The 12,094-nt window shown below is 58.0% G+C and overlaps 2 protein-coding genes across 6 annotated transcripts in view; both read left to right on the top strand.

The window, feature by feature from the left end:
• The first annotated feature begins 116 nt into the window (after positions 1–116).
• NECAP2 (NECAP endocytosis associated 2) lies at positions 117–5,275 on the top strand. The gene is made up of 8 exons (XM_064730375.1): positions 117–273; positions 1,451–1,551; positions 1,631–1,735; positions 2,761–2,842; positions 3,354–3,462; positions 3,801–3,963; positions 4,075–4,150; positions 4,447–5,275. The coding sequence occupies exons 1-8, from the start codon at positions 179–181 to the stop codon at positions 4,493–4,495; spliced, it is 780 nt and encodes a 259-aa protein (XP_064586445.1). The 5' UTR covers positions 117–178; the 3' UTR covers positions 4,496–5,275.
• Positions 5,276–5,463: 188 nt separating this feature from the next.
• CROCC (ciliary rootlet coiled-coil, rootletin) overlaps positions 5,464–12,094 on the top strand; it is a 34,908-nt gene continuing 28,277 nt past the window's right edge. For 2 of the 5 annotated variants that reach the window (XM_064730374.1, XM_064730370.1), the window contains exons 1-3: positions 5,464–5,539; positions 8,416–8,555; positions 11,168–11,347. In XM_064730374.1, coding sequence (XP_064586444.1) covers positions 8,421–8,555; positions 11,168–11,347 — 315 coding nt within the window. In that variant the 5' untranslated portion in view covers positions 5,464–5,539; positions 8,416–8,420. Of the gene's footprint in view, positions 5,577–5,970; positions 5,990–6,223; positions 6,351–8,415; positions 8,556–11,167; positions 11,348–12,094 lie in introns of those variants that run through there. The other 3 variants (XM_064730372.1, XM_064730373.1, XM_064730371.1) reach the window with 3 other exon arrangements.

A 12,094-nucleotide genomic window follows, 5' to 3' on the forward strand; every position in this document is an offset into this window, starting at 1 on the left:
TCGGAGCCCAGAGCCGGTTCCAGTTCCCGCAGCGCCCCGCACCGGGTCCTCCCGCCCGCTAGGGGGCGCCGCGGATGCGGAAGCGCCTCTCCCCCCCTCAGGCCCCGCCCCGTCCTGGGCGGCCTGAGGCACCCCCGGGGCACTACCGAGGTACCATCGAGGCGGCGGCGGGGCCGCGATGGCGGCGGAGGAGGAGTACGAGTCGGTGCTGTGCGTGAAGCCGGCGGTGCTCGTGTACCGGGTGCCGCCGCGGGCCTCCAACCGCGGCTACAGGTGGGGCCCGCGCCCGCCCGCGGGGTGTCAGCGCTTCCTGGCGTGGGGGGGCTGCCCCTCTCCCCGCGGGGTTTGTGGGGTCCCCTCCTCGTGAGGTGTGCGGGGTTTGTGGCTCCCAGAGGTGTTCGGGGTCTCTCCCTCTCCGTGGGGCAGCAAGAACTGCTCCTCATGGGGTATCTCAGCCCCTCGGTGAGAAAGCTCAGCCCCCGTGGGTTCCATCAGGAGGTGTCTGTGCCTCCATCCCCACCCCGTGGGTTGTTTCCGTCCCCCCCGTGTGTTTTGGGGTTCCCACCGCATCAGTGACCCCCAGCCCAAGCCCGTCCTGCCACAGCCGCCTGTCCCTAACGCAACTTCGGCTCTGGAAGCTCCGCGGAAAGGGAACCGAAACCTCCCGCGCAGCTCTTGCCTGCTCCCCGCCCAAACGCAGCAGCTGTTTTGGGGTGAAATGAGCCATTTTGTGACAAACTGTCCCCACCCTGACCCTGTCAGTAGGCAAAGGAGCTCCGTGGGTGCCCCGGGGCAGCACAGGGACTGTGGGTGGCACGGGGGCTGTGGCAGGCGCGGGGGCTGTGAGCGATACAGGGGCTGTGGGCAGGCACAGGGGCTGTGGGCGGCACAGGGGCTGTGGGTGGCACGGGGGTGGCACAGGGGCTATGGTGGCACGGGGGCTGTGGGCGGCACGGGGGCTGTGGGGGGCACGGGCTGTTGGCACAGGGGCTATGGTGGCACGGGGGCTGTGGGTGGCACAGGGGCTGTGGTGGCACAGGGGCAGCACGGGGGCTGTGGGTGGCACAGGGGCTGTGGGTGGCACAGGGGCTGTGGGTGGCACGGGGGTGGCACAGGGGCTATGGTGGCACGGGGGCTGTGGGTGGCACGGGCAGCACGGGGCTGTGGGTGGCACGGGGCAGTGGGTGTCATGGGGCTGTGGCACACAGGGGCTGTGGGTGGCACAGGGGCTGTGGGTGTCATGGGGGCTGTGGACAACACGGGCTGTGGGTGTCACGGGGGCTGTGGGTGTCACGGGGGTGGCACAGGGGCTATGGTGGCACAGGTGCTGTGGGCAACACAGGGGCTGTGGGTGGCACAGGGGCAGCACGGGGGCTGTGGGTGGCACAGGGGCTATGGTGGCACAGGGGCTGTGGGCAGCACCGGGCTCAGGCTCCCTCCTGCTCCCCAGGGCCGCGGAGTGGCAGCTGGACCAGCCCGCCTGGAGCGGCCGCCTGCGGATCACGGCCAAGGGCAGCACGGCCTTCATCAAGCTGGAGGACAAGAGCTCGGGTGAGGGGGATCGCGGGGCTCCGGGCGAGCGGCGCTGCGGGCCGGGCCCGGCGTTACCCGGCCCCTTGCTGTGTTCCAGGAGAGCTCTTTGCCCAGGCTCCCGTGGAGCAGTTCCCCGGCATCGCTGTGGAGGGCGTGACGGACTCCAGCCGATACTTTGTCATCCGCATTGAAGATGGGAACGGTGCGTCCCGCACAGCCCCGCAGAGCCCTCGCTGCTGCTGTTCGGGATGGATTCCTGCTTCCCATGGCCGAATGTTCCCTGCACGGGGGCAGAGGGAGGAGCTGCCTCCTTCCCACGGCTCTGACCTTGGCCCGGAACAAAAACCCTTGGGTTTGGCTGCTCAGCGTTGGCAGGAGGATGCAGGAACACCCCCCTGCTGCCAGTTAATTAAAAAGCTGTTTGTACTGTGCAGCCAACGAGGTCAAACACCTGGAGAAGGGAAGGCTCTGGGCTGACCTAATTGTGGCCTTCCAGTCCCTAAAGGGGCTCCAGGAGAGCTGCTGAGGCAGTGGGAATAAGGGCTGGAGGGACAGGACACAGGGAATGGCTTCCACTGCCAGAGGGCAGGGATGGATGGGGTATTGGGAATTAGGAATTGTTCCCTGGGAGGGTGGGCAGGCCCTGGCACAGGGTGCCCAGAGCAGCTCTGGCTCCCTGGTGTAGAAAACTGATTTTTTACCCTGGCAGTGTGCAGGGTTAGAAGGGGCTTGGAGCTACCTGGGATAGCGGAAGGCATCCCTGGCCATGGAATGGGATGGGATGGGATGGGATGGGATGGGATGGGATGGGATTTACAGTCCTTCCAACCCAAACCATTCTGGGATTCTGTGATCCCCAGTCCCGTGGCTCAGTCTCCAGTGTCCCAGCTCCCTCTGGAGGCAGCGCCAGGCATGGGGCTGTGCAGGATGGAGTATCCCATCCATCCCCATTTCCATCCCATTTCCATTCCCATTCCCATCCCATCCCCATTTCCATTCCCATCCCATCCCCATCCCCATCCATCCCATCCCATCCATCCCATCCCATGCCATGCCATGCCATGCCATCCCATCTCATCCATTCCCATCCCATTCCCATCCCATCCCATCCCATTCCCATCCCCATCCATCCATTCCCATTCCCATTCCCATCCCATCCCATCTCCATCCCCATCCCATCCCATCCCATCCCATCCCATCCCATCCCAGTCTCCTCTCCCTGCCCAGGCCGCCGGGCGTTCATCGGGGTTGGCTTTGTGGACCGAGGCGATGCCTTTGACTTCAACGTGGCTCTCCAGGACCACTTCAAGTGAGTTTGTGCCTCTCCCTGTGTCCTCTCAGCTCTGTTTTCGGCAGATCTCCTCCAGGAGGGGTGGAGAAGTGGGAGCTGGGCTGGGCAGCTGTGGTGGGAAGAGGAGGGAACTGGCAGCTTTTCCTCTCTCCAGGATTTCCCAGCCTGGATCAGCAGCGTCCCAAACTGGGCATCCAAATTCCCACTCCAGATTCCCTGATTTACTTCCTCTGCTTCCTGTATCAGCTGTAAGGGGCTGCCCTGGGGGCTGCTCCAGCTGCTGGGGATGGTGGAATTTGGAATTTTGAGGTTTTGGGGAGGGATGGATGGATGTGGTGCCATCTGAGGGATCCGTGGGGCTCCGGCAGCCACTGCTGGGAATCATCCCCTGGGTGCTCCCTCAGGTGAGGTCCCAGCTCACACCTTTGCAGAGCTGCTGCCCCAGAGGGATGGTCCTGAGCAGGATTTATTTGTCTGGGGGAGCCTGGGGCAGGCTGTGTCTCCTTTTCCATGGATTTAATTCCCACAGGTGGGTGAGGCAGCAGAGCGAGCTGGCCCGGCAGGCCCAGGACCTGGAGCAGGGACCCAAACTGGATCTGGGCTTCAAGGAGGGACAAACCATCAAACTCAACATTGCTGTGAGGGCCTTTCTTTCCCTGCTGATCCCAGCTTTTCCTTTGGGTGCCACGAGGAAGCAGCAGCTCCTCCCTGAAATCCCTGGGCATGGGCTGAGGGCAGGGCCCGTGGGGATAACGCTGCCTGCAGGGGGTGTGGTGCAATCAATTCCTGCTGCCGAAATCAGGCCTGGGGGATCTGGGGTGAAATCCACCCCTGCTGGGACCCCTTTGGATGCACCAGCAGTGGGACATCGCAGCAGTGCAGGGTTTTATTCCCAAATTTAAACAATTTGGCTTCCAGGGTTTTCACGCTCTGGATTTAAATGCGATCCCACCCAAACTTCCTGCTCTCCTTTCAGAACATGAAGAAAAAAGAAGGAGGGACAGGGAGCACCAGGCCACGCCCTGCAGTGCCTGGGGGTCTGAGCTTGCTCCCACCACCCCCCGGAGGAAAATCGAGCTCTGGGGAGCGCCCAGCCCCGCTCCCCACGCCTGCCCAGCTCCCAGGAACCCCCATCACAGGTCTGTGCTCACCCCGAGCCCCTGGGGGGCTGCTGCATCCATCAAAGGGGGGAGGCTGGCAGTGAGAGTGGGAAATCACTCCTGCTGTTCTGTTTCCTCTCTTCCTGACAGACTCCCTGTTGTCCTGGCCTCAGCCCACTGCTGCTCCTGCTGCTGATGTCTGGGGAGACTTTGCCAAAGCTTCAGGGTGAGCAGGAGAGGGATTTGGGGGGGATGTGGATGCCCCAAAAACCCCTGGTTTTGCTGGAAAACCCCTCTGGGGTGGGGGCACTGCTCCATCCAGTCCCATCTTTGGGATTCAGATTGGCTCTGCCTCTGTGCTGCCAATTCCCTGAGTTTGGGTCCATGGGCACTTCTTGCTCTGCTGCTCCAGGAGAGTTTTGGGGTGCTCCTGGGTGACCCATTTGCAGCCCAGTTTCCTCCCTGGATGCCTTTGCCATCTCTAAACACCCTTTTTCCCCCCCTGTTTTTCCCTCTCTCTAGGTCAGCTTCCAGCCAGGCTCAGGGGAACACTGGCTGGGTTCAGTTCTGATCCCACCTTGACCCACCTTTCCCCACGTGGGTGCTGGGATCCTCAGGATTCTGTGGGACCAAAGAAGCAGCCTCAGGACACCTCACTCCTGCCCTTACACCCACCCAGTGCCAGAATGCTGCAATTAGTGCTGGGAAGAAACAGCCACGTGCCTTAAACACTCCACATCAGGATCCTGGGAGACCTTGGAGGCTTCTCCTGTGGGAAAAACCATCAGGTCCCTCCCTCTCCTTGATAAAGAGGGAGAGCTCAGGGATTCCTCTGCCTTCTGCTCGTGCTTTTGGGCTGGATCAATCCTTCCCTGGGCGAGGAGCATCCTCCTGGATCCACTCAAACCTTTCCCTGCCAGGATGCCAAGCACCACCTGGATTTTTTTCTGAGCACTTAACTGGGATGTGGGGAGCCTGATCCCGGCGTTTCCACGCTGAAATTCCTCGTTTCTTACTCTGGGAAGTTTGTTTTTATCCTCCTCTATTTTGAAGACACGATTTTCTAACTCATTTCCATGGACATTTTATTAAGGACAGAATGGAGCCAAGCTCTTGGACAGAGCTGGGGTTGAGATCCCTCTTGAAACAAATAAATATTTTCTTACCTATTTATATTAAGGCTTTTCCGAGTATGAAATCCCACTTATTTTTATCCAACCCTTTGGATTCTCCTTTCAATTTCCAACTGGATAATGGGCATTCTGCTTTCAGAGCTTTCCCCTGGGCCTGGCAGCGACCCCAGGTGAGAATGTAACGCTTCTGAGTGAACAATAAAACGGTTTTGATGCCAGACTGGAACTTTTTTCTTCCCCTGGGCGGGCTCGGAGCAGCCAGGATGAGCTTTTGTGATTCCCATTCCTTGCCGGTGCCGAGGGAATGGGATTGGACACGGAGCACAACAGAACCTGTTGCTTAGCAGTGGTTTCTGTTGGGAAGGACACCGGGTGGGGAAGGTAAGAGAGGAAATGAGGGGAAAAGGAGGAGTTTTGGGACACAACTGCTGCGGGGTGCAATTGGAAGCAGCTCCCGCCGGGCTGGAGGCATCCAAGGCGCGGTAAATCCTCAATCCCATCGGCCTGCTCCCGGCCCGGGTAATCTCCGGCTCTCCGGGGCACAAAGGGCACTTTCCCTGCCGGGGGGCGAGGGGAGGCCGGCCCGGCCAGCCCGTCCTGCCCGGAGCGTGCCTTGGGACCGCATCCATCCCTTGCTTCAGGGGCGGGGACGCCTCCAGCCCCCGTGCTGGGGATTTGGGGATTTATGCCCACTTTTCCCTACCAGGCTGGGGACAGAAAGCCTTTAATTACGCGGGGGATAATTAAAGCTGCGGCGGGCGGGATGATCCGGGGTCCCGGCGCCATCCCCGCATCCCGGGGGTGTTAAAGCCGCTTCACCCCTTGGCAACCCCGGCTCGCTCCACCCCGGAGCTTTTCCTGCCGGAGCCAACTGCGGGGTTAAGGAGCTTAAGGAGCGCGGGGCTCAAGGCCGGGAGAGCGGCTCGGTGCCGGTAAGGACCGCCCCACGCCCCGGGCACGGCCCCGCCGGGGGCTGGCGCTGGGCTCTGTCCCCTTCCTTTTCCTCCTCCCGCTGCGCCCGGAGCCTCGGGGTGCGTTTGCCGGCAGAGCCGCGGGGTTGCTGGGGGAGGATGGGGCCGAGCCGCTGCCGGGACCTCCAGGAAGAGGAGGGTCCCCGCTCCCGCCGTCACACGGGGAGGGGACGCGGATTTCGGGCTGATCCCGACCCCGCATCCGCTTCCCGCGGGCGGGCACCGAGCCCGAACCGCCCCAAATCCCGGGAAAAGGGGCCGGGGGACGAGGAGGCCGCGGCCAGAGGGTGCCCGGGGCTCGGGAGATGCTCCCGGGGCTGAGGTGGGGACAGCGGGTCCCCCTTGGTGCGGGGAGAGCGGGATGGGGACCGGGAATGGGATCGGGGTCCGGAGTGGGATTGGGAATGTCGGGAGTGGGATTGGGATCGGGGTCGGGAATGGGAATGGGATTGGGATCGGGGTCGGGAATGGGATGGGGAATGTCGGGAGTGGGACTGGGATCGGGGTCGGGAATGGGATCGGGAATGGGAGTAGGATCGGTGTCGGGAATGGGATGGGGACCAGGAATGGGAATGGGATTGGGGTCCGGAATGGGATCGGGAATAGGAATGGGATCGGGAATGAGATCTGGGTTGGGAATGGGGTCAGGAATGGGATCGGGAACGGGATCGGGAATGTTGCTGGGGCAGCGGGTTTGGGAGGGCAAAGGGGTTTGTGATGGGAAAATCGCGGATCGGGGCTGCTCCGTGATCCCAGCAGAGAATCGGGGGCGGGTCTGTGGCCGCGAATGGGAAAGTGCCGCGGTTTGGGATCTTAAATGAGAATTTACGGTGGTTTGGGGATCGCAAATGCGATTTTACGGCGGTTTGGGGATCACAGCTGTGAATCTGCAGCAGGGTTTGGGATCACAAACACAAATTTTTAGTGATTTTGTGGTTGCAACTGTAAATCTGCAGCAGTTTTGTTGTTGTAACTGTAATTCTGCAGCAGTTTAGGGATCACAAATAGGAATTCACAACAGTTTTGGGATCACAAGTGCAACTTTTTGCCAGTTTTATTATTGCAACTATCAATCGGCTGTGGTTTTGGGACCACAAACATGAATTTGCAGAGGTTTTTGGCGTTAGAAATCCAAATTTTGTGTCAGTTTTGTGATTGCAGTTACGAATCTGCAGCATTTTTGTGATTGTAATTGGAAATCTGCAGCAGTTCTAGAATCAAATGTTAATTTACAGCGGTTTTGGGATCACAAACATGAATTTGCAGCAGTTTTGAAAAACATAAACATGAATTTACAGCAGTTTTGGGATGGTAGACATGAATTTACAGCTTGTTTGGGATCAACTACGAATTTGCAACAGTTTGGGGATTGTGACTGGAAATCTGCAACGGGTTTGGGATCGCAGTCATGAATTTACAGCAGTTTTGGGATCAAAATGCAAATTTGTGGCAGTTTTATGACTGCAGCTGTAAATCTGCAGGGGTTTTGTGATCCCAAACACAGATTTGCAGCAGTTTGGGGATCACAGCTGCAAATCTGCAGCAGTTTTGCTCTTGCAGCTATAAACCTGCCCTGATTTTGTGATCCCAAACTCACATTTACAGAGGTTTTATGTTGAAAAATGAGGTGGGTTTGGATCACAGCCGTTGATCTGCAGCACTTTGTCATCCCAAACTCCAGATTTTGGCCGTTTTGTGGTTGCAGCTGCAAATCTCTGGCTGTTTTGTGATTGTGAACGTGGATCTGAACGTCCTTGCAGTCACAACTGCAAACTTCCCGTGGGCTTTTGACCACAACTGTGCATTTCCAGCAGCAAACAGCATTCCCTGGAATGTCTGAGTGTGGGAGGTGGCATTTCCAGCCAGGCCAGGGGGCAGAACCCTCACCAGAGATTCACGTTGAGGGCTGGTGGGATTTTGGTGGAAATCCCCCTGTTTGTGCCTGGTTATTAAAAGCAAAGCAAATATCAGGGAAGGATCCCAAGGCAGGTTGTTGTTCCTATCCCTGAGGATCCTTTATCCAAATGCTGCAGCTCGTGGTGGCAAAGGATGCCCTGGCTGTGTCCTGGGCTGGATCCCATCCTGGATCCCAGATCCCATCCTGGATCCCGGATCCCATCCTGGATCCCAGATCCCATCCTGGATCCCATCCCAGATCCCATCCTGGATCCCACCCTGGATACCAGATCCCATCCTGGATCCCATCCTGGATCCCAGATCCCATCCTGGATCCCACCCTGGATCCCAGATCCCATCCTGGATCCCATCCTGGATCCCATCCCAGATCCCAGATCCCATCCTGGATCCCATCCTGGATCCCATCCTGGATCCCATCCCAGATCCCAGATCCCGGATCCCATCGTGCCTCTCTCCATCCCACCCCACAGGGGCCATGGCCTCGCTGCTGTCCCTGCAGGAGGAGAACAGGATCCTGCAGCAGGAGCTGTCCCGTGTTGAGGACCTGCTGGCCCAGAGCCGGGCTGAGCGTGATGAGCTGGCCATCAAGTACAACGCCCTCAGCGAGCGGGTGAGCTCCCCAAAATCCCCCTTTTTAACCCCAAAATCCAGAGCTGGCCATCAAATACAACACCCTCAGCCAGCCCTCCCAGATCTCCCTTTTCAACCCCAAAATCCAGAGCTGGCCATCAAATACAACCCCCTCAGCGAGCGGGTGAGCCCCCAAAATCCCTCTTTTTAACCCCAAAATCCAGAGCTGGTTATAAAATACAACACCCTCAGCCAGCCCCTCCAAATCCCCCTCTTTTAACCTCAAAATCCAGAGCTGGCCATCAAGTACAGCACCCTCAGTGAGCGAGTGAACCCCCAAATACCCCTTTTCAGCCCCAAAATCCAGAGCTGGCCACCAAATACAATGCCCTCGGTGAGTGGGTGAGCTCCCCAAATCTCCCTTTTCAACCCCAAAATCCAGAGCTGGCCAAGAAGTACAACACCCTCAGCTGGCCCCTCCAAATTCCCCTTTTTAACCCCAAAACTCAGCTGGCCATAAACTACAGCACCCTCAGTAAGCAGGTGAGCCCCCCCAAATCCCCCTTTTTAACCCCAAAATCCGGAGCTGGTTATAAAATACAACACCCTCAGCCAGCCCTCCCAGATCTCCCTTTTCAGCCCCAAAATCCAGAGCTGGCCATAAAATACAATGCCCTCAGCCAGCCTTCCCAAATCCCCCTTTTTAACCCCAAAACTCAGCTGGCCATAAAGTACAGCAACCTCAGTAAGTGGGTGAGCCCCCCCAAATCCCCTTTTTTTAACCCCAAAATCCAGAGCTGGCCATCAAGTACAATGCCCTCCGTGAGCGGGTGAACCCCAAATACCCCTTTTCAACCCCAAAATCCAGAGCTGGCCACCAAATACAATGCACTCAGTGAGCCCCCCAAATCCCCCTTTTTAACCCCAAAATCCAGAGCTGGCCATCAAATACAACGCCCTCAGTGAGCGGGTGAGCTCCCCAAAATCCCCCTTTTCAACCCCAAAATCCAGAGCTGGCCATAAAGTACGTGAGCCCCCCAAATTCCCCTTTTTATCCCCAAAACTCAGAGCTGGCCATCAAGTACAACACCCTCAGCCAGCCCCCACAAATCCCGAATTTTAATCCCAAAACTCAGCTGGCCATAAAGTACAGCACCCTCAGTAAGCGGGTGAGCTCCCCCAAATCTCTCTTTTTAACCCCAAAATCCACAGTTTGCCATCAAGTATAGCACCCTCAGTGAGTGGGTGACCCCCCAAAATCCCCCTTTTTTTTAACCCCAAAATCCAGAGCTGGCCATCAAGTACAACACCCTCAGCTGGCCCCTCCAAATTCCCCTTTTTAACCCCAAAACTCAGAGCTGGCCATCAAGTACAACACCCTCAGCCAGCCCCCCCAAATCCCCCTTTTCAACCCCAAAATCCACAGCTGGCCATCAAGTACAACACCCTCCCAAATCCCTGTTTTTAACCCCAAACTGTGGGCAGTGCCAGCCCCAGCCCTGGCATTCCCTGTGTGTGGCAGGGCAGCTCTGGTGTCCCCGTGGTGGGAATTGCCCAGACCAGTCCTGGCTTGCCAGGGCTTGTCCATCCCTGTTTTATTTGTCCTGCTGGATTTTGGGAAGGAGCTCCCCCCTTCTCTGTGGGAATCCTTCAGTTTTCCAGCACTTTGCCCTGGCAACCAGGAACTCCAAAGGGTTTTGGCCCTCCCAGTGCTGAGTGTGCCCCAAACTGGTGGGATACTGGAGGAATCCCTCAATTTGTGCCTCAGTATTAAAAATAAAAGCAAATATCAGGAAAATATCCCCAGGCAGGTTTCCACTCGTGTACCCACAGATCCTTTATCCACTCTGTGCAAAGTGGGAAGGGGCTTTGCTGAGCCCACAGATTGGGGGTTGAGTTATCCTTAAAAACACCCCAAAAATTCCCATTCATCCCCTCAAAACGGGAAAATGTGGGAATTGGGGCCTTCATCTGGGTGGGATTTGCTGTGGAACCCCTGGAAATGAGGCTGGGGGATGCCCAGGGGTGTGGGGGTGCCAGCCTGGGCTGGGGGATGCCCAGGGCTGTGGGTGGAGGTGCCAATGGATGTCCAGGGGTGTGAATGGAGGTGCCAGCCTGGGCTGGGGGATGCCCAGGGGTGTGGATGGGGGTGCCAGCCTGGGCTGGGGGATGCCCAGGGGTGTGGATGGGGATGCCTGCCAGGACTGGGGGATGCTCAGAGATGTGGGGATGCCAGTGGATGCCCAGGGGTGTGAAGGTGCCAGCCTGGGCCAGGGAATGCCCAGGGGTGTGAAGGTGCCAGCCTGGGCTGGGGGATGCCCAGGGGTGTGGATGGGGCTACCAGTGGATGCCCAGGGGTGTGAAGGTGCCAGCCTGGGCCAGGGAATGCCCAGGGGTGTGGATGGGGGTGCCAGCCTGGGCTGGGGGATGCCCAGGGGTGTGGATGGGGGTACCAGTGGATGCCCAGGGATGCCAGCCTGGGCCAGGGAATGCCCAGGGGTGTGGATGAGGTGCCAGCCTGGGACAGGGAATGCCCAGGGGTGTGGATGAAGGTGCCAGCCTGGGCTGGGGGATGCCCAGGGGTGTGGATGAAGGTGCCAGCCTGGGCTGGGGGATGCCCAGGGATGCCAGCCTGGTCTCCCCTGGTCGCAGCTGGAGCAGAGCCTGCGGCTGGAGCCCGAGGAAGCGGCCGAGAGCCGGAGCCTGGCCCAGCACAACATCGAGCTGCGCCGGCTGCTGGAGGAGGAGCAGGCTGCCTACAAGAGGAAGCTCCAGGCCTACCAGGAGGGCCAGCAGCGCCAGGCCCAGCTGGTGCAGAAGCTCCAAGCCAAGGTAAATCCATCCCCAGAGGGGCACTGGGATCAATGAGCCTTGCTTGGTCTTATCCTGTGCAAGCTGTTCCAGCTCCAGAGCTCAGTCCCCAAGGGGACTGGGTGCCAGAAGCCAGCTCGCTCTCAGACCAAGGCCGCGGGACAGCCCTAGCAAGCAGGGAAAGTATTACAGCGACCTGAGGCGGTCACTGTGGTGAGAGAAGGACGAGAATCTTGTTTCTTGATCAGAAGGCTTGATTTATTGATATATAATATATAATACATTATAACTATACTAAAAGAATAAAGAGAGAGCTTGCAGAGAGCTGCTAAGCTAAGAATAGAATAGAAGGAAATGAATAACAAAGTTCTGTGTTCAGGGAATCTCCCCTGAGCTGCTCCTGTGATTGGCCCTTAATGGTACACATGGAAGGAGAGCCAATCACAGGAACCCCTGCCACATTTCACAGCAGCCTATAACAATTTGTTTACATTCCTTTTCTGGGGCTCTGCTTCCCAGAAGATGGACAAATCCCAAAGAAGGGATTTCTATGAAGAAATGTCTGCAACAGGAAAGTTCAGCTCTTAGTGATTAGGCAGCTTTTGTGATTTCAGCTAGGTAGCTTTTCCCTTGGCCTAAGGCTCCAGCAGACAGTAGAGAGAGGAGAAGCAGAAGACACTGGCTGTTCCACGAGTATGGCTTTACTGGAGGGTCTGTGAAGGGTCTCAGCTCTTCTTCTTCCGAGTTAGTAGAAGTACAGTATGCTAC

Source organism: Zonotrichia leucophrys, chromosome 21 (genome assembly GCF_028769735.1).
Source record: "Zonotrichia leucophrys gambelii isolate GWCS_2022_RI chromosome 21, RI_Zleu_2.0, whole genome shotgun sequence".
Taxonomy (NCBI): Eukaryota; Metazoa; Chordata; class Aves; order Passeriformes; family Passerellidae; genus Zonotrichia; species Zonotrichia leucophrys.